The sequence below is a fragment of the Olea europaea genome, chromosome 14, assembly GCF_002742605.1.
Source record: "Olea europaea var. sylvestris chromosome 14, O_europaea_v1, whole genome shotgun sequence".
Taxonomy (NCBI): Eukaryota; Viridiplantae; Streptophyta; class Magnoliopsida; order Lamiales; family Oleaceae; genus Olea; species Olea europaea.
In genome coordinates, this window is record NC_036250.1 from 16,190,690 (window position 1) to 16,212,160 (window position 21,471).

A 21,471-nucleotide genomic window follows, 5' to 3' on the forward strand; every position below is an offset into this window, starting at 1 on the left:
TGAAAAGATTAGAATGAAAGAGGATGAGACATTCGATAAATTCTACGCGAGCTTGAATGACATCGTTAATTCAAGCTTCAACTTAGGTGAGAGAATCCATAAGCCTAAGATTGTTAGAAAAATCATTGGATCCTTACCTGAAAGATTTAGGCCTAAAATCACGGCTATAGAGAAAAGTGAGGACTTAGATACTATTTAGATTGAAGAGTTGGTTGGATCTTCCAGACTTACAAACTAACATTAGCTAAACATACAAAAAAATAAGTCTTGGCCTTGAACACCATTAGGGATAACTGCAATGAGTCTTCTGATTTGTAATCATCCAATGATGATGAGATAGCTTATTTTGCTAACAAATTACAATAAATATTTAGAAATAAGAAGAAGCCTCAAAAGAGACATGTAGGTACTCCAAGAGATCTCAATTTGTAATATGTCATATATGTTAATATTTTGGCCATTCTCGGAGTAAGTGCCCTAATAGTAGGAAAAATAAGGATAAAGCTATGAATGTCACTCTCACTGATGACGAGTCCAACTTCGATAATCAAAATGGGAAATCCACTTAGGATGAGAATGCGAAATATATAGCCTTAATTGCTAGGAGTAGGAGTGAATCTGATACGGAGAGTAAGAATATTAAGGATGTAGATATGGTGAGGATTTTGAAAATGAGGAAGACATGTATGAGGCTTATGATAAATTATATGAGGAGAGCCTTAGGATATAGATTATCAATAAATCCTTGTGTACGAAGGTCAAAGATATTAAGTTAGAAAAAGAAAAACTAATAGCTAACATTCAAGAATCCATCTTGCACTTGAGTAAGTTGAACACTGTTAAAATCCCTAGATAGTCGCGTTAAGAATCCTAGAGAGATCTTGAGAAGTCCTCTGGGAAACTTAATAAGTTGAGTACTGTCAATGAATCTTTAAAAAATAAGGTTAAGAACTTTATGAGCAATCTCGAGGATTCCAACACCCAATTCATTACGTTCTCTAGTGGCTCAATAATGCTTAATAACATTTTAGAAATGGGAAAGCTTGCTGGTAATAAGGGAGGTCTAGGATATAAGGAGAATGATCACAATGCTGCTAGTACTTCCAAGACCATTTTTTCCGGTCATTGACTAGCTGAAGTATGTTTCTAACTCAGCATCCAAGAATAAGATAATCATAGGACAGAGGCATACTAGATAGTATAGGACCTACCAATTTAGGAATAGAAATCAGAGACTACATAACATTGGTCCTAGGTATACCCCTATTTGTTTCAATTGTGGTGAGGTACGGTATATAAGGCCTATGGGTCAAAAATTCCTGAAAAGAAATAGACATCAGAACTTTAATAGAAATAAAAATTAGAATTTTGATAACCGAATTAACTTTTTTACTAATCAGGTAAGTCAATTAACCGATTTAATGACATAGCTGACTACAATAAATTCTTCCGCTAGGCAAGTTACGTGAAGATAAAATAGATCACGATGCTCTTGAATGTAAAAGCGTTTGTATACCTGACTGATTATGTGTTTCTGGTACATAATTGTGCTCATTCAGTGTGACTCATTCATTATTACATGCATCTCATTGTGTTTGTGTTGGTACATGCATATTTTTTTGTTTTGCATGCTGAAATTTTTATTTTGTGTGATTGGTGCTTTCATATTTAAAAACAAAGGGGGAGGTTTTTTTAAACAACAATATGATATATGATATACTTAAACTTGTGTGTTGTGACCAACTATGAGTTTAATTGATGTGTTGTAGCATATTTTCTATTTTTTGTTTAGGTTTTTATAAAGTACTTAGAATAGGTTTCTTCGTGTACCATCTGCACTGCACACACTATGATATTGTGAGTGGAACTTGACAGTGTGTGTGAAATTTTGGATGGCAGTCACATGTTAGTAACGTGACTTTGAGCGTGAATTGACATTATTTTAGTAAACCTAAGCTCAAGTATATTTTCTTGAAAGAAAAAAGCTCAATATTTTATACTCTTCTTCGGAACCTATTTGACATGAGCAATTAAGTTTGAGGGGTTTCTCATCACTTGGTGCATATGGCCAACTGACTTGGTTTAATCGGCCTAAAGCTCGTACAAGGGTCATCTCAGTCACTTAATGGAGAAGAGCCTGTATATAAGATTTAAAAAATTGATGAGAAAAAAGATGAGCTTAAAATTTTAGAAAATGTATAAAAATATATATGTTCAAAGTTAGGGGGAGAAAAGAATAATATACACATGCAAAACGAGCTTCTTTTATAGGTTCTAATGTGCTATTACTTGTTTGACTTTCACAAGTAGAAGGACAAATTATTGACAATGATGTTTAGCATGTCCTTTCTCGCAAAATTAATGTTTGGAGTCCTGCTTAGAAAGGATTAGTGACACTTTACGTACATAGGTCACGTATACAATTTACTCCATTTTAACTTGAACTGAGTATGTGGGAATGTTTACTGATCATTGATTATGCTTTTACATGCTATCAACTACCTCTTCGATTATATATTGGTGTTCAATTGTATTTGACAAAGTTCCCTTAGTCATTTGTGACAAAAAGGGCGAGAGAGTTAGAGTTTTGATTATACGGTTTTTGCAGTAAGGGGGAGATAAAGATAAAGCATTCCATATCCTCTACATTCTATATCATCTGCATTTTTGGGAGAGATGAGTGTGAAAGGGAGAGATAATTGTATGCCCACTTCTTTGTGTTTTGATGTTTGGTGATATTAATGTTTTAGTTGTGTTTTGGTTAACAATAGTTTTACTTTTCAATCTAGCTAGCATATTTATGATTATGTGTTTTAATTGTTATATTTTCTGTATCACGTATTGCACTTGGTATTTGAGGTGTTGATTTCAGGAAACATGTTTAACAAGGAATGCAAGAGAGGACATTCAATTCGGGTTTAAGTAGATTAGTATGATTTTAATTCATTGTATTTATTGTATAATTTTGTCATAGAATTCTAAAAGGAGAGATTGCTAGGATTTGTATTGTATTGACAATTCTTTGGACAAAATGACTAATATGAAAAGTTGTAAAAGTCAATGAATCAATTGAAATATTGTATAGATGAAATAATAGGTCACTTAGGGTTTGAGTTTGGAACAAGAAGGAAAGAGTTTCTGGATTTACGCTAGTCTATCGCCCATTTGATGCTTGAGTGAAAAAAATAGAGACACTATTGCCCTCTTGTCACTGATCTCTCACTCGAGTGACAGTGTTAGGCCCAAAACTCTAGTTCGCATTTTCCAAGGGTTTCAACTGGCCAATACTACCTAAATGTCTTCTACTATATATACCCTTGCCCTATCACTTTTTTAGAGTGGTTGTTCATTACAATGCTTCTTCATATCATCATTCAAATATTCAAGAACATATTCAAGCATTAGATTGATCTTTTGATTCTTGAGTTCATACAACTACATCTTTGAGAGTGGAGTTGCTGAAGATTGAGGAAAGTTGGACCAGAAGCACAGGAAAAGTACAAGAACAAGAAGTTCTTGGTAATCCATAGGAAATAGATATTTCAAAAAATCGGGAGAAAATGTGAGTAAAGCACGTTCCAGCGGGTATTGGAGATTGCAGGAATTAGATCAACGAGTCTAGTGGGTTTTCTCAACTGATTGATACTGTAAGTTCATATTGTCTATAATGGAAGTTACTGGCTTGGTCTCGGAGTTTTTACTCAGCTGGATTTTCTCCGTCAACCAATTTGGTGTTGTTTATAGCTTTCATTATTGATTATGGTATTCAAACCATAGGATAATTTGATGTGTTTGAATAACCATCTAGAAACAATTAAAAAGTGACTTGTTCTTTTTAATTGTATAATTACGAACTTGAGGTCAAAATAAATTGGCTAAATCAGGACTTTTCAAGTGGTATCTAAACTTACAAGTTGTATCAGATCTTTTCAAGTGGTACCAGAGCTTTTCAACCGTCAAAACCATCGTCGCAAGAACAAAGTGTACATATATATATGAATCTAGGAAAAATAATTCCAAGGTCAATGTTTGTCTTGATTGCGAATGATTTAACATACCAAAGGAATGATAATAACCATTTCATATAATCGATCAGAAATTTATTAAAAATTAAAGATTTTAATTTATTGTCGTTGTCCTTCTAGACCAAAGATACTTGTTAACCGTGAACAAGTCCACCTTGTGAGAAGAAAGAGTATCTACATATTGTGTATGGAACAATATACATTCTTATGTTCAAGCTTTTGTGCCAAACAAATCGAATAATGTTTGATTTCAAGATTTCCAAACAGTTAAAATTTACAAACTAAAAATGTGATTAAACTCGCCACATTCGACCATATACTTTTCAAATACATTTATTGTTAAATCTCTATTTAGTTTTTGTTTTTAATTTGGGGTTGAGCTTTGAATCATGGTGCAAGGTATCTTCCATTTAACTTCAAGACATGTATCATGTTTCAATTCCACAAAATTCAATGTATATAGAGAACTTGAATTTTCGTTTTCAAAAGTCTTCATGTTTGATCTTTCAATCTTGGTGCAAATGGATCATATTTCAATTTCACAAAAGTCGAAGTATCTGGAGAACTTGAATTTTCGGCTCCTTGTTACTGCACTGCTTTAGATTCAAGAGTAGTGAAAATTTCCAGGGCAACTTCAACTTTTATTTTCAACGCTTTGATGCATCCATTAAAGAAAATTATATCCAATAATAAAACCTTGCAATGAATCATCTCAAGGATTATTTTGAATCATTCAATTTATTAAAGGGTATAGAAAATAATATATGTTGCGAATTTCGACTACATCATCATTCATATCTTATTAAAATTATCCTTAATATTGTTACAATTTGGAATCTCTAACTGATTTGTGCCTACTTCAGATTAATAAATCAATGGCTGAGATTTAGCCTTGAATGTTTAAGTTGAGGAAATAAAGTCAACCTTCAAATTTCATCAAACACAGTTTCTACACTAACAATGAATTTGAAGCTTTTCATACTAATTCTGTTCATTAAACTAAACTCGCCAGAAGCTGTCAAAACCAATATAATAATATAGAGAGAGATTAGAGCCTTTTAACTCTGAACATTTGTAAGCATATTGCACACTTTTTTAAAACCCGTATTTATAAAACCCAAGATTTGGAAGCAATAAGCATATTATAAAGTTTTCAAAATCCAACATTAATTGCTAAAATTCTTGATTTGGATCTTCAAATGTATCTCCATTTCCAACGAAATGTTGTGAATAACAGATTTAGTTCTTCATTTTATTTATCATGTTGTCGAAGTACTTTTATTTCGATCCCCTAGTTGAATCCATTATATTCCAGTTTTTCCTCTTAGGAATACCTCTTAGCAAGTTAGTAAATAGTTTGTTGTAGTTTAACCCAAATTCTAGTGAGTGTTGGAGTTGTATTTAAGGTTGTCTTGGATAAATAAAAATTATGGACTGGGAAAATCGTTGTTGCATTTTCGCTAGCTGCATGCTCAAGCGAAACTGTCAAATTTGGAACAAAGAATTTTCAACTACTTCTTGCCCCCTATCGCTCGACACTGCTCGAGCAAAGATGCTTCCTGACTTTTCGCTTTGGAACGCGTTTTGGACTTCAGATCATCTACAACTTGATTTCTAGGGTTTTTTTTTATATATATAATAGTGTGTGTTGTTCATACAACAGAACATACAACATTTCGAGAGATTTAGATCTTAGTTGAGAGTATTGAGATCTTGTAAATATAATTGTTATTGATTATAATGGATAACTTCTCCTCTGCCCGTGGTTTTTTCCAGTCTTAGATTTCCATGTAAATCTTCGTATTCTTTATTTTGTTCTTGTTTACTTCATTATTATCATAACCTTTCGGTCAATTAACAACATAGTTGCAATCTAAATTAGATTTGTAAAGCTTTATTCTCGTTGTTTCTGATTGCACATGGTAAAAAGTCAGCTCCTTTTCTATTCCAGTTTAACCTTTGCGACTGCACTTTGGATTTTAAGATGGGGATGCTCGAGGTCATAGGAAATTTCTTTGTTATTTCATTGCAACTTCAGCTTGTATTTTCTACCCCTTGATGTATCCATTGAAGAAAAATATATCCCATAACGCGTTGATGTATCCATAAAGAAAAACATATCCAATAAATTATTGGGTGAGGTTTGGAGTGGGAATTCTTTTGGACTAATAAGAGGAAATACCCAGGCCCTCAGCCTTGAATTTTTAGTTATATCCTGCTTAATAAGAATAAGTTATCATTCACATGTTAATGCTCATAATATTATATTAATTGTTGATTGATTTAAATTTTTATAAACTATTTAAGCTAAGCCTAAAAGGGACAAAGTTAGTATATGAAATGAATTATGTTTTGAAAAACATAACTTGTCACACAACTACCCTCTTAGACTGTGCCTTTGATACATAGAGGATGTTTGGTGAGGATGAAAATTAGATTTTTAGTAGATTGTAATAGAAGTTTTTAAAATATGTGATTTAAAAGTTGCGATACCCATGAAAGATGTATTTAATATTTATTGTTTGACTTTAACTTAGATTCAAAACCAAACATGGGCATAATACCTCTAATAAAGTAAACTCTTTTATTTATTGAACATAGAAATTCTAGGATATGAAAAACCATTATCTACATTGTTTAAATTGAAATTTCAACGAGAGTTACACATTTTCATCTAAAATAACATTTCATTAATGACCATTAAAAATTGAATCCCAAATAAACCACTTAAATTGAGAGATACATTTTCAACTGATTTTCAATGATTTGCTTGGACTAATTAAAACCTAAATTTATTAAGCATATTGTAAACTTTTTAATATCCGAAGGAATTTGGGTTTGACGTTGTGGTCTAAATATGAAAATTTAATTAATTTACGAAAAACATAACGTCGCTAAAATATCATCCCAAGTTATGACATTGATTAAGGTATCATATGAAATTATACTCATTCATCTATTGAAATTTTCGAGTTCTTGTATCTGAAGATCATTGTCTAACATATTTACATAGTTAATATCTTAATGATAGTACTAATCTTTTTAAAATAACATTTCATGATTGTTCAAAAAATGATGTGGCAGTAAATTATCAATGGCAACATCAAAATATATTTTAAGTTGTTGAACAATGTAACATTGACCCTACTGACACGTAGACATAATATGAAGTCCAGAATAGTTCTCCATGCATTCTATAAAGCTAGACTTGCTTCCATTTTCATACAAATTAAGAAAATATAATTGAAATTATAAATTTTATTAACATTTTCCCTCTCTTTTTATACTTCTCGTTCTCAGGTTGGTTGAATTAAAAATTAAATTATAATATTTCCTAATTATAATTGAATAAAAAAGAAATTAAAAAATAGAATTATAATTTTTTTTGTCAATTTTTATAATAATAAAATCAAAATAAAGGACTTTTGACAATAAGAAAAGTGGGGAAAAAAGCCCTTTCACATGGGCTCAACTAAATTTTCAATGAATTCAAAAAAGAGGAAAATACACACGTGTGATTTTTAAATTTCCAATTCAAAAATCAGATTTTAAAGTTTTTTGCTCAAAAATCAAAAGATAATTTAACTTTTGAATGTTGATAATAATATTATAAAATAAAATTAATATACATCCCCATAACCCAACACCCACCCTACCCGATTTCACTCCCAACTTGTAAATCATTTCTCATTTGTGATTCTTTTGAAACGAAGGAAGATCAAGAGAATGTGGCACCGCTGTTCGCCCATCGAACCGAACAACACTAAACCCAACCCATGATTGAAACCAACAACCCGAACCAACTCTTTATTTATCTCATAGTACTTTTAATCTCATCAATTAGCCGAGGGATAAAATCTAGTTGAGAATTGGGAAGCTTAGAAGATTCATGTGTAAATTGGTCATGAAAGTGATTAATCACTAAAATTGTTGATTTGGATCTTCAAATAATGTATCTTTATTTCCAAAGAAATGTTGTGAATAATATACTTAGTTCCGCATTTTTTTTTATCAAATTGTCGAAGTACTTAGTTTTTCGATCCCCTAATTGAATCCATTTTATTCCAACTTTTTGTCTCAGGAATACCTCTTAGCACGCTAGTAAATAGTTGTAGTCTAAATTAGATTTGTAAAGCTTTATTTTGATTGCACATAGTAAAAAGTTAGCTCCTTTTCTTTAAACCTTTGTGAAGAATTACAAAACACTTGTTTATTCCACCACTTAAGGCCAATTTTTTGTCTAGAAAAATTATTCTAGAAAACCAAGAGCCTTTGTCTCTGCTATTGATTGTTTCTAGCTCCTTACAAAAATGTACTGAAATTGGTCACCTCAAATCCACATGTTCCAGATCTGGAAAGTAGATGGGCAGTTGGCGATTCCATTTATCAGTAGTCTACAGTAGGAGGCAATGGTCTAAAGTGTTCCGATTAAAGTGTTAAACAAGAATGATCGAGCAAAGATCCAAAGCAAAGGAATTACTACATACCACATATGCCAGTTTGTACAAGTATATTGTGAATCTTCATAATCTGCATTTTCTAGGTTACAATACCTTAAAAACTTCTAAAAAATCATCGATAACACCTGGATTTGGCAGTTTGACACCGAATCTTTGCTGGCTGATAAAAGAGCACATTAAAATCACCTCTGAAAAAACCAAGGTGGATCATATTACTTGAAAGAACTTTTAGACTATCCCAAAGTTCCACCCTTTCATGCGTGGTTGATTTTGCATTTACTACAATAGAATGGAAAGAGTCCGGCTAATAGAGTTTGTACCTCAAAGATAACTAAATCCTTGTTTGAATCCTATTTTTTGAGTATAGATTTTGTAAGAATGATTTTTTTGGAGAATGTCGGATTAAAATATAAGAGAAATTTTTTATTGCTTGCAAAATTATTTTATAGAGAGAATGTGAGTAAGCCACATGCAGAAAGTATTAATAACTAGTCATAAATAACCTTATCCCATGCTGAACAAGTTACATTGTTTTTCCTCCATCATAAACCACTATACTTTGAACTTCAATTTCTTATATAACAAAGCATTATTTTATCAAGTTATATATGATTTTGATATTCTCATGTAGGAGAACATCGGTCTATTTTGATATTCCAAAACAAAGAATCAAGGCCCCGCTCAAAACAATGCTACAACAGCACTATTTTCAAAACAAAGAACGAATTCCTAACTACATTAATCATGCATATAAAACCTTAAAATAATTTGAATTACACATCAACTACCATAAAAAAATACCTTGGATAATTTATGAACGTTACAAATTTTGTCAAACTAGAGTAGGTTCCTAGGAGAAGTGTTAGACTTGGTCTAGATTTAACATACGTATTCACTGAACATCCAATACCAAATCTTTAAAATCCTTCGAAGCCCCCTAAGACATCTGCACAATCTTTTGCAATACCCTAAACCAATGGTTCATCTTCCCAAATTGATTTACCTAAAGTTCTGATACCACTAATATAAAATTTTCATGTGAATTAAAGATAAACTACATAACAATTCTACATCTCATTATAGCACTTAAAAGTAGTAATCAGTACCAAGATGTACACAATTTTAGGGCTCAGATTTTGTACACGTGTCACACACAGTCAACCCTAGTGTTGGACACAACCCAAATTTTTAGCACATAAAGTTTTGTAACTTACAAAAATAGAGAAACATGTTTTCATCTCAAACGCTAGGACAACAGATTAGCTTTAAAATAATTGACCATGCTTCAAATCTAATGATCTAGATTGCTCTAAACACACTGAAGTTGTTACAGAGTGGCAATCCAAGTAAAACATGTTCTTAAAGTAGCACTTTAAATGGGACCAATTTTGGACTGATCTTGTGAGGGTTGGACTTGGACTTGGACTTGGACCACTCGGTTCATCTCCAATTTAGGCCTAAGCCTGAAGATCAATCGTGGATCATTACAGCCCAAGGACCTGTTTGTCATCACATCTGAAATTATCTATTTTATTCATCCACAAATTATAACAACCTAACAATATTACATAGCACTTTTAATGTTCACAATATGCATAATAACGTCTAATAATATGACAACATTAGGTGCTACTAGATTTCCATGATTACGCAATGTTACTGAATGACTCACAAATCACAAGAGTTGCATGGCAAGCTCCAATAAACACACAAAAAAGATGCTTATAAAAGAACGACTTCCTAAAAGTGGAAATGCTAGGGTTTATGTTTGGTGGTTCTCTTTTTCTTCTCCAGACTCTTCCACTTCCCCGCTAACGTGAGACCCTGCATTGCCTTCATCGGTTCCCAAGGCTTCTGAAAACACCAAAAGTAAGTATACTTCATTTTTTTAATACTATTTATTTTTAAAAGAGTTATCCTCCAAAATTCAATTTAGAATATATGTTAGGCATTACTAACAAAAGAACTTGTTTATTAATTTTTACTTGGTGAAATGTAAATTCAATAAAAACTAATATAATTGTAATGGTAACATGAATAATAAAAAATTTTGACACTAAATCTGAATGTAACTAGAGAACAAGGGTATATTTATACCCGCTGTAGCACTTGCACGAAGTTCTTGTATGTCCAAATGTACCTCACCACTTAAAGCAGTAATAATATTCTCACTACTAGGAGTTGAGTCCAAAGTACCATGATTAGGGTGTTTGAGTAAAGTACGCCATTCATCAATATATATTGATTGGTCAAGCGATAGATTAGGAATTTCACGCTTTTGAAGAGCTTTCAGAATTTCTTGAGTCTCTCCGAGAAGGTGAGTTGTTTCCTTTATAATTTTTTCCCGTTCTTCTATGGCGCTATTGTTGCATTTCTTGAGTATAGCATGAGGTAAATTGGTCAGGCATGCAGCAAATATATCTGCAACAATAACTGAAAATCTCTCAAATACTTGAGTATCTGATGCTGAATGATAGCTTTCCTCATGGACCAATAGCAAACTGTTGCTTATTTTGTACATTGAATTGGCAATTATGATATTTTCAGGCAAGTCAACTGAGCTTTCCATAGCATTTCCATTCATACTACTAGTAAATTTCTTCAAAATTTCTTCACTTCTATTTGCAAGATTTTGAAGAGTTTCTTTAGAGGATTTGGATACCCTGGCAATTTTTTGGAGATCCATGTCTAACCACTTGCGCCTCAATTCAACTAAAACCCATGCAAAATCTGCAGCTCTCGTGCTGCTCACCAATTTTTTATGAACATCCAGACTTTTCTCCGTTAGGCGCACATACTTAAAACCTTCAATGACACCTCTCAACAACTGATTCCTCTTCTCATTTTGAACATTGGGAAGAGCAATCATGATGCTAGTTAGCGTTGTCACAGCTAGACTCCAGCAATTAAGAGGTTCTGCGCAAATAATTGGAGAGACTTGAACACTTTCAAATTTTGATACACCCTCGAAGCTGGTGGAATTGTCCATAAGCTTCATTAGATATCTAGGCTGATTATTTGAGTCCATATTTATGGATGAATTAATAGAACTGATAATGGACATCAGGTATCCATCATGTATTGGCTCACTTTCTAGATGTAAAACAAAATTTCTAAGATCTTGCTCATAACCAACCGTGTGTTCTGCTTCATTGAAATTGGCCGAGGCCTCAGATTGCCTTAAGAAAAAAAATTTTATCATCAACAAGCATCTAATGATTTTCATCCTTACGGTATTAAAACAGAGTATGATGGTAAATGGGATCATAATTTCCATGGTACTGATAACTGGATTCGTGGCCATTAAGTAGAGAATTCCACCAATTGAGATGGGAACAAGCAATTTATTCACGATCACAGTCACTATCTGACTTCCAATACAAATGTTGATGAGTAGATTTCTGATGTGATAAATAATTTTTCTATGTGCATGGTATCGAACATGTAATGGTAGGAGTCTCCTTTTCCACTCTGCCAATCTTTTGATCCCGTAATTCTTTATTTCAAAGGAAATGCTAGAAATGGTATATTTTCCAATATTCCGTGCAGTGTGAAATAAAGCTACTAAAAGTCTTCCCAAAGACATGATAGTGCAAAGAATCGATCCTACATATTGAGTCCAATAAACAAAATATACTGACCATTTATAATCAGAAGCAGCATTTGGCATATAGGGACTGTAAGACACACCTCCGTTAAAAGTATAACTTATGGTGCAGATCATGAATAAAACAACGCTGGCCTCAGATCGTGCCAACACAAACTGAGGGTTAGCTGTTTCTGTCATCACCCAGTACTTCTTCACGCACAACTTTAACTTGTCAAAGTCCATTATTTGGTCTCCTTGTGGTTCCGCTGCCAAAATTCTTGTTTGCAATTCTTTGTACTTACTTTCCAAATACCTTTTACTTGTAAATACCGTTAAAGCAGAAGAACTCAATACAATGAACGCGTAAACATTCATGCAGACAATCACCACTTGGAAAACATCTTCAATCACGCCTGTGAATGCTTGGATGATAACATTTACTGTAAGCGTCACTATAAGGATACCCAATGCTGTCAAGTTCACTATTATATCTCTATCACTCATGGATCCTAGAGAAGGCATGAAATGAGTGGTTGAAACACACAAGAAAACAGTGCTACTAATTTTAGCGCCTTGATCATACACACCTTCCATCGGGGTAGTTAGATCCATTGACAACTTCACTGCGACGGCTAACACAGTCAAGGAAGCGGCGTTGAGAGAAGAAAATCTGCAAGGGAACCATAACTTTCTATGGCGGACAGAGATCACTGCATCAATGAATAGTGAAACATCCATATTAGAGACGCTACAGCAGCGTATAGGCCTATCCATGGCATTGGTGCTTTAGAGTCCATCATTTTGTTCAATTATTCAGCTCTCTTCCCACGGCTGCTTTACTTTTGATTTAAGATGAGGATATGCTCGAGTGGTGGAAATTTCTTTGTTNGGATTCAAGAGTAGTGAAAATTTCCAGGGCAACTTCAACTTTTATTTTCAACGCTTTGATGCATCCATTAAAGAAAAGTATATCCAATAATAAAACCTTGCAATGTGTCATCTCAAGGATTATTTTGAATCATTCAATTTATTAAAGGGTATAGAAAATAATATATGTTGCGAATTTCGACTACATCATCATTCATATCTTATTAAAATTATTCTTAATATTGTTACAATTTGGAATCTCTAACTGATTTGTGCCTACTTCAGATTAATAAATCAATGGCTGAGATTTAGCCTTGAATGTTTAAGTTGAGGAAATAAAGTCAACCTTCAAATTTCATCAAACACAGTTTCTACACGAACAATGAATTTGATGCTTTTCATACTAATTCTGTTCATTAAACTAAACTGGCCAGAAGCTGTCAAAACCAATATAATAATATAGAGACAGATTAGAGCCTTTTAACTCTGAACATTTGTAAGCATATTGCACACTTTTTAAAACCGGTATTTATAAAACCCAAGATTTGGAAGCAATAAGCATATTATAAAGTTTTCAAAATCCAACATTAATTGCTAAAATTCTTGATTTGGATCTTCAAATGTATCTCCATTTACAACGAAATGTTGTGAATAACAGATTTAGTTCTTCATTTTATTTATCATGTTGTCGAAGTACTTTTATTTCGATCCCCCAGTTGAATCCATTATATTCCAGTTTTTCTTCTTAGGAATACCTCTTAGCAAGTTAGTAAATAGTTTGTTGTAGTTTGACCCAAATTCTAGTGAGTGTTGGAGTTGTATTTAAAGTGGTCTTGGATAAATAAAAATTATGGACTGGGAAAATCGTTGTTGCATTTTCGCTAGCTGCATGCTCGAGCGAAATTGTCAAATTTGGAACAAAGAATTTTCGACTACTTCTTGCCCCCTATCGCTCGACACTGCTCGAGCGAAGATGCTTCCTGACTTTTCGCTTTGGAATGCGTTTTGGACTTCAGATCATCTACAACTTGATTTCTAGGGTTTTTTTATATATATAATAGTGTGTGTTGTTCATACAACAGAATATAAAACATTTCGAGAGATTTAGATCTTAGTTGAGAGTATTGAGATCTTGTAAACATAATTGTTATTGATTATAATGGATCTCTTCTCCTCTGTCCGTGGTTTTTTCCAGTCTTAGATTTCCATCTAAATCTTCGTATTCTTTATTTTGTTCTTGTTTACTTCATTATTATCATAACCTTTCGGTCAATTAACAACATAGTTGCAATCTAAATTAGATTTGTAAAGCTTTATTCTCGTTGTTTTTGATTGCACATAGTAAAAAGTCAGCTCCTTTTCTATTCCAGTTTAACCTTTGCGACTGCACTTTGGATTTTAAGATGGGGATGCTCGAGGTCATAGGAAATTTCTTTGTTATTTCATTGCAACTTCAGCTTGTATTTTCTACCCCTTGATGTATCCATTGAAGAAAAATATATCCCATAACGCGTTGATGTATCCATAAAGAAAAACATATCCAATAAATTATTGGGTGAGGTTTGGAGTGGGAATTCTTTTGGAGTAATAAGAGGAAATACCCCAGGCCCTCAGCCTTGAATTTTTAGTTATATCCTGCTTAATAAGAATAAGTTATCATTCACATGTTAATGCTCATAATATTATATTAATTGTTGATTGATTTAAATTTTATAAACTATTTAAGCTAAGCCTAAAAGGGACAAAGTTAGTATATGAAATGAATTATGTTTTGAAAAACATAACTTGTCACACAAATACCCTCTTAGACTGTGCCTTTGATACATAGAGGATGTTTGGTGGGGATGAAAATTAGATTTTTAGTAGATTGTGATAGAAGTTTTTAAAATATGTGGTTTAAAAGTTGCGATACCCATAAAAGATGTATTTAATATTTATTGTTTGACTTTAACTTAGATTCGAAACCAAACATGGGCATAATACCTCTAATAAAGTAAACTCTTTTATTTATTGAACATAGAAATTCTAGGATATGAAAAACCATTATCTACATTGTTTAAATTGAAATTTCAACGAGAGTTACACATTTTCATCTAAAATAACATTTCATTAATGACCGTTAAAAATTGAATCCCAAATAAACCACTTCAATTGAGAGATACATTTTCAACTGATTTTCAATGATTTGCTTGGACTAATTAAAACCTAAATTTATTAAGCATATTATAAACTTTTCAATATCCGAAGGAATTTGGGTTTGACGTTGTGGTCTAAATATGAAAATTTAATTAATTTACGAAAAACATAACGCCGCTAAAATCTCATCCCAAGTTATGACATTGATTAAGGTATCATATGAAATTATACTCATTCATCTATTGAAATTTTCGAGTTTTCGTATCTGAAGATCATTGTCTAACATATTTACATAGTTAATATCTTAATGATAGTACTAATCTTCGTTAAAATAACATTTCATGATTGTTCAAAAAATGATGTGACAGTAAATTATCGATGGCAACATCAAAATATATTTTAAGTTGTTGAACAATGTAACATTGACCCTACTGACATGTAGACATAATATGAAGTCCAGAATAGTTCTCCATGCATTCTATAAATCTAGACTTGCTTCCATTTTCATACAAATTAAGAAAATATAATTGAAATTATAAATTTTATTAACATTTTCCCTCTCTTTTTATACTTCTCGTTCTCAGGTTGGTTGAATTAAAATTTAAATTATAATATTTCCTAATTATAATTGAATAAAAAAGAAATTAAAAAATAGAATTATATTTTTTTTTGTCAATTTTTATAATAATAAAATCAAAATAAAGGACTTTTGACAATAAGAAAAGTGGGGAAAAAAGCCCTTTCACATGGGCTCAACTAAATTTTCAATGAATTCAAAAAGAGGAAAATACACACACGTGATTTTTAAATTTCCAATTCAAAAATCAGATTTTAAAGTTTTTTGCTCAAAAATCAAAAGATAATTTAACTTTTGAATGTTGATAATAATATTATAAAATAAAATTAATATACATCCCCATAACCCAACCCCCACCCTACCCGATTTCACTCCCAACTTGTAAATCATTTCTCATTTGTGATTCTTTTGAAACGAAGGAAGATCAAGAGAATGTGGCACTGCTGTGCGCCCATCGAACCGAACAACACTAAACCCAACCCATGATTGAAACCAACAACCCGAACCAACTCTTTATTTATCTCATAGTGCTTTTAATCTCATCAATTAGCCGAGGGATAAAATCTAGTTGAGAATTGGGAAGCTTAGAAGATTCATGTGTAAATCGGTCATGAAAGTGATTAATCACTAAAATTGTTGATTTGGATCTTCAAATAATGTATCTTTATTTTCCAAAGAAATGTTGTGAATAATATACTTAGTTCCGCATTTTTTTTTTTTATCAAATTGTCGAAGTACTTAGTTTTTCGATCCCCTAATTGAATCCATTTTATTCCAACTTTTTGTCTCAGGAATACCTCTTAGCACGCTAGTAAATAGTTGTAGTCTAAATTAGATTTGTAAAGCTTTATTTTGATTGCACATAGTAAAAAGTTAGCTCCTTTTCTTTCAACCTTTGTGAAGAATTACAAAACACTTGTTTATTCCACCACTTAAGGCCAATTTTTAGTCTAGAAAAATTATTCTAGAAAACCAAGAGCTTTTGTCTCTGCTATTGATTGTTTCTAGTTCCTTACAAAAATGTACTAAAATTGGTCACCTCGAATCCACATCTTCCAGACCTGGAAAGTAGATGGGCAGTTGGCGATTCCATTTATCAGTAGTCAACAGTAGGAGGCAATGGTCTAAAGTGTTCCGATTCAAGTGTTAAACAAGAATGATCGAGCAAAGATCCAATGCAAAGGAATTACTACATACCACATATGCCAGTTTGTACAAGTATATTGTGAATCTTCATAATCTGCATTTTCTAGGTTACAATACCTTAAAAACTTCTAAAAAATCATCAATGACAACTACATTTGACAATTTGACACCGAATCTTTCTTGGCTGACAAAAGAGCACATTAAAATCACCCCTGAAAAAACCAAGGTGGATCATATTACTTGAAAGAACTTTTAGACTAACCCAAAGTTCCACCCTTTCATGCGTGGTTGATTTTGCATGTACTACAATAGAATGGAAAGAGTCAGGCTAATAGAGTTTGTACCTCAAAGATAACTAAGTCCTTGTTTGAATCCTATTTTTTGAGTATAGATTTGTAGGCATGATTTTTTTGGAGAATGTCTGATTAAAATATAAGAAAAATTTTTGATTGCTTGCAAAATTATTTTATAGAGAGAATGTGAGTAAACCACATACAGAAAATATTAATAACTAGTCATAAATAACCTTATCCCATGCAGAACAAGTTACATTGCTTTTCCTCTATCACATAAGCCACTATACTTTGAACTTCAATTTCTTATATAACAAAGCATTATTTTATCAAGTAAATATATGATTTTGATATTCTCATGTCAGAGAACATCGGTCTATTTTGATATTCCAAAACAAAGAACCAAGGCCCCACTCAAAACAATGCTACGCAGCACTATTTTCAAAACAAAGAATCAAGTCCTAACTACATTAATCATGCATATAAAACCTTAAAATAATTTGAATTACACGTCAACTGAACGTTACAAATTTTGTTAAACTAGAGTAGGTTCCCAGGAAAAGTGTTAGACTTGGTCTAGATTTAGCATGTGTATTCACCAAACATCCAATACCAAATCTTTAAAATCTTTCAAAGCCCCCTAAGACCTCTGCACAATCTTTTGCAATACCCTAAACCAATGGTTCATCTTCCCAAATTGATTTACCTAAAGTTCTGATACCACTAATATAAAAATTTCATGTGAATTAAAGATAAACTACATAACGATTCTACATCCCATTATAGCACTTAAAAGTAGTAATCAGTACCAAGATGCACACAATTTTAGGGCTCAGATTTTGTACATGTGTCAAACATAGTCAACCCTAGTGTTGGATCCAACCCAAATATTTAGCACATAAAGTTTTGTAACTTACAAAAACAGAGAAACACGTTTTCATCTCAAACGCTAGGACAACAGATTAGCCTTAAAATCATTGACCATGCTTCAAATCTAATGATCTAGATTGCTCTAAACACACTGAAGTTGTTACTGAGTGGCAATCCAAGTAAAACGTGTTCTTAAAGTATCACTTTAAATGGGACCAATTTTGGACTGATCTTGTGAGGGTTGGACTTGGACCACTCGGTTCATCTCCAATTTAAGCCTAAGCCTGAAGATCAATTGTGGATCATTACAGCCCAAGGACCTGTTTGTCATTACATCTGAAATTATCTATTTTATTCATCCACAAATTATAACAACCTAACAATATTACACAGCACTTTTAATGTTCACAATATGCATAATAATGTCTAATAATATGACAACATTAGGTGCTACTAGATTTCCATGATTACGCAATGCTACTGAATGACTCACAAATCACAAGAGTTGCATGGCAAGCTCCAATAAACACACAAAGAAGATGCTTATAAAAGAACGACTTCCTAAAAGTGGAAATGCCAGGGTTTACGTTTGGTGGTTCTCTTTTTCTTCTCCAGACTCTTCCACTTCCCCGCTTATGTGAGACCCTGCATTGCCTTCATCGGTTTCCAAGGCTTCTGAAAACGCCAAAAGTAAGTATACTTCATTTTTTTAATGCTATTTATGTTTAAAAGAGTTATCCTCCAAAGTTAAATTTAAAATATACGTTAGGCATTACTAACAAAAGAACTTGTTTATTAATTTTTACTGGGTGAAATGTAAATTCAATAAAAACTAATGTAATTGTAATGGTAACATGAATAATAAAAAATTTCGACACTAAATCTGAATGTAACTAGAGAACAAGGGTATATTTATACCTGGTGTAGCACTTGCACGAAGTTCTTGTATGTCCAAATGTACCTCACCACTTAAAGCAGTAATAATATTCTCACTGCTAGGAGTTGAGTCCAAAGTACCATGATTAGGGTGTTTGAGTAAAGTACGCCATTCATCAATATATATTGATTGGTTAAGCGATAGATTAGGAATTTCACGCTTATGAAGAGCTTTCATAATTTCTTGAGTCTCTCTGAGAAGATGAGTTGCTTCCTTTATAATTTTTTCCCGTTCTTCTATGGCGCTGTTGTTGCATTTCTTGAGTATAGCTTGAGGTAAATTGGTCAGGCATGCAGCAAATATATCTGCAACAATAACTGAAAATCTCTCAAATACTTGAGTATCTGATGCTGAATGATAGCTTTCCTCATGGACCAACAACAAACTGTTGCTTATTTTGTACATTGAATTGGCAATTATGATATTTTCAGGCAAGTCAACTAAGCTTTCCATAGCATTTCCATTCATACTACTAGTAAATTCCTTCAAAATTTCTTCACTTCTATTTGCAAGATTCTGAAGAGTTTCTTTGGAGGATTTTGACACCCTGGCAATTTTTTGGAGATCCATGTCTAACCACTTGCGCCTCAATTCAACTAAAATCCATGCAAAATCTGCAGCTCTCGTGCTGCTCACCAATTTTTTATGAACATCCAGACTTTTCTCCGTTAGGCGCACATACTTAAAACCTTCAGTGACACCTCTTAACAACTGATTCCTCTTCTCATTTTGAACATTGGGAAGAGCAATCGTGATGCTAGTTAGTGTTGCCACAGCTAGACTCCAGCAATTAAGAGGTTCTATGCAAATAATTGGAGAGACTTGATCACTTTCAAATTTTGATACACCCTCGAAGCTGGTGGAATTCTCCATAAGCTCCGTTAGATATCTAGGCTGATGCTTTGCGCCCATCTTTACGGATGAATTAATAGAAGTGTTAATGAACGTCAGGTATCCATCATTTATTGCCTCACTTTCTAGATGTAAAACAAAATTTCTAAGATCTTGCTCATAACCAACCGCGTGTTCTGCTTCATTGGGATTGGCCGAGGCTTCAGATTGCCTAGAGAAAAAAAATTTTACCATCACCAAGCATCTAATGATTCTCATCCTTAAGATACCAAAAAAGAGTACGATGGCAATGGCCAATGGGATAATTAGTGTGGCACTGGATGCTGCATTCCAATCAAATAAGAAGATAATTCCACCGATTGAGATGGGAAGAAGGAACTTATTCAAGATCACAATCACTATCTGACTTCCAATACAAATGTTGATAAGTAGATTTCTGATGTGATAAATAATTTTTCTATGCTTCTGGCCTCGACCATATAATGGTGGGAGTCTCCTTTTCCACTCTACCAATCTTTTAATCCTGTAATTCTTTATTTCTAAGGAAATGCTACAGATGGTACAGTGTCTAATATTCCGTACAGTGTGAATTAAAGCTACTAAAAGTCTTCCCAAAGACATGACAGTGCAAAGAATCATGCCTACATATTGAGTCCAATAAACAAAATATACTGACCATTTATAATCAGAAGCAGTGGGTCGACCGCCATACAATATTCCTCTTTCAGAAATATAAGTTAAGACGCAGATCATGAATAAAACAACGCTGGCCTCAGATCTTACCATCACAAACTGAGGGTTACCTGTTTCTGTCATCACCCAGTACTTCTTCACGCACAACTTTAACTTCTCAAAGTCCATTATTTGGTCTCCTTGTAGTTCCGCTGCCAAAATTCTTGTTTGCAATTCTTTGTACTTACGTTCCAAATACCTTTTACTTGTAAATACCGTTAAAGCAGAAGAAATCAATACAATGAACGCATAAATATTCATGCAGACAATCACCACTTGCTTAACATCTTCAATCACGCGTGTGAATGCTTGGATGATAACATTTACGGTAAGCGTCACTATAAGGATACCCAATGCTGTCAAGTTCACTATTATATCTCTATCACTCATGGATCCTAGAGAAGGCATGAAATGAGTCGTTGAAACACACAAGAAAGCAGTGCTAGTAATTTTAGCGGCTTGATCATACACACCTTTCATCGGGGTAGTTAGATCCATTGACAACTTCACTGCGACGGCTAATACAGTCAAGGAAGCGGCGTTGAGAGAAGAAAATCTGCAAGGGAACCATAACTTTCTATGGCGGACAGAGATCACTGCATCAATGAATAGTGAAACAGTCATATTAGAGATGCTACAGCAGCGTATAGGCCTATCCATGGCATTGGTGCTTTAGAGTCCATCATTTTGCTCAATTATTCAGCTCTCTTCCCACGGCTGCTTTACTTTTGATTTAAGATGAGGATATGCTCGAGTGGTGGAAATTTCTTTGTTATTTCAATGCAACTTCAGCTAAAAGACAAAATAGCTTTTTCTTTTTATTAATATTTGTTTTACATTTTAGATTAAAATTCGAAAAATTGCATTGAAATTCTTGCAATGTGAAAGAATGGAGTTACTTGATTCTATTGAGGTGGTCAGTTATTACTTGCTATAATATTCATTGGCACAATTATTGTGATGAGTCATTACTTGCTATAATATGAG

General features: G+C 33.0%; 2 protein-coding genes across 6 annotated transcripts; both read right to left on the minus strand.

Annotated features, from left to right (window-relative positions):
* Nucleotides 1-9,987: 9,987 nt before the first annotated feature.
* On the minus strand, nt 9,988-12,942 carry LOC111409319. The gene is made up of 2 exons (XM_023039357.1): nt 10,583-12,942; nt 9,988-10,339 (listed from the first exon to the last, which is right to left on the minus strand). The coding sequence occupies exons 1-2, from the start codon at nt 12,846-12,848 to the stop codon at nt 10,248-10,250; spliced, it is 2,358 nt and encodes a 785-aa protein (XP_022895125.1). The 5' UTR covers nt 12,849-12,942; the 3' UTR covers nt 9,988-10,247.
* A 3,883-nt stretch (nt 12,943-16,825) lies between these two features.
* On the minus strand, nt 16,826-21,243 carry LOC111409320. 5 transcript variants are annotated; one of them, XM_023039361.1, is made up of 3 exons: nt 20,958-21,241; nt 18,882-20,879; nt 18,287-18,638 (listed from the first exon to the last, which is right to left on the minus strand). In XM_023039361.1, the coding sequence occupies exons 1-3, from the start codon at nt 21,142-21,144 to the stop codon at nt 18,547-18,549; spliced, it is 2,277 nt and encodes a 758-aa protein (XP_022895129.1). In that variant the 5' UTR covers nt 21,145-21,241; the 3' UTR covers nt 18,287-18,546. The 5 variants fall into 5 exon arrangements, with proteins under 5 accessions (XP_022895128.1, XP_022895129.1, XP_022895130.1 ...); XM_023039362.1 differs by having other exon boundaries at nt 18,882-19,963; nt 20,429-21,240; XM_023039363.1 differs by having other exon boundaries at nt 18,882-19,963; nt 20,958-21,206.
* Nucleotides 21,244-21,471: the final 228 nt, after the last annotated feature.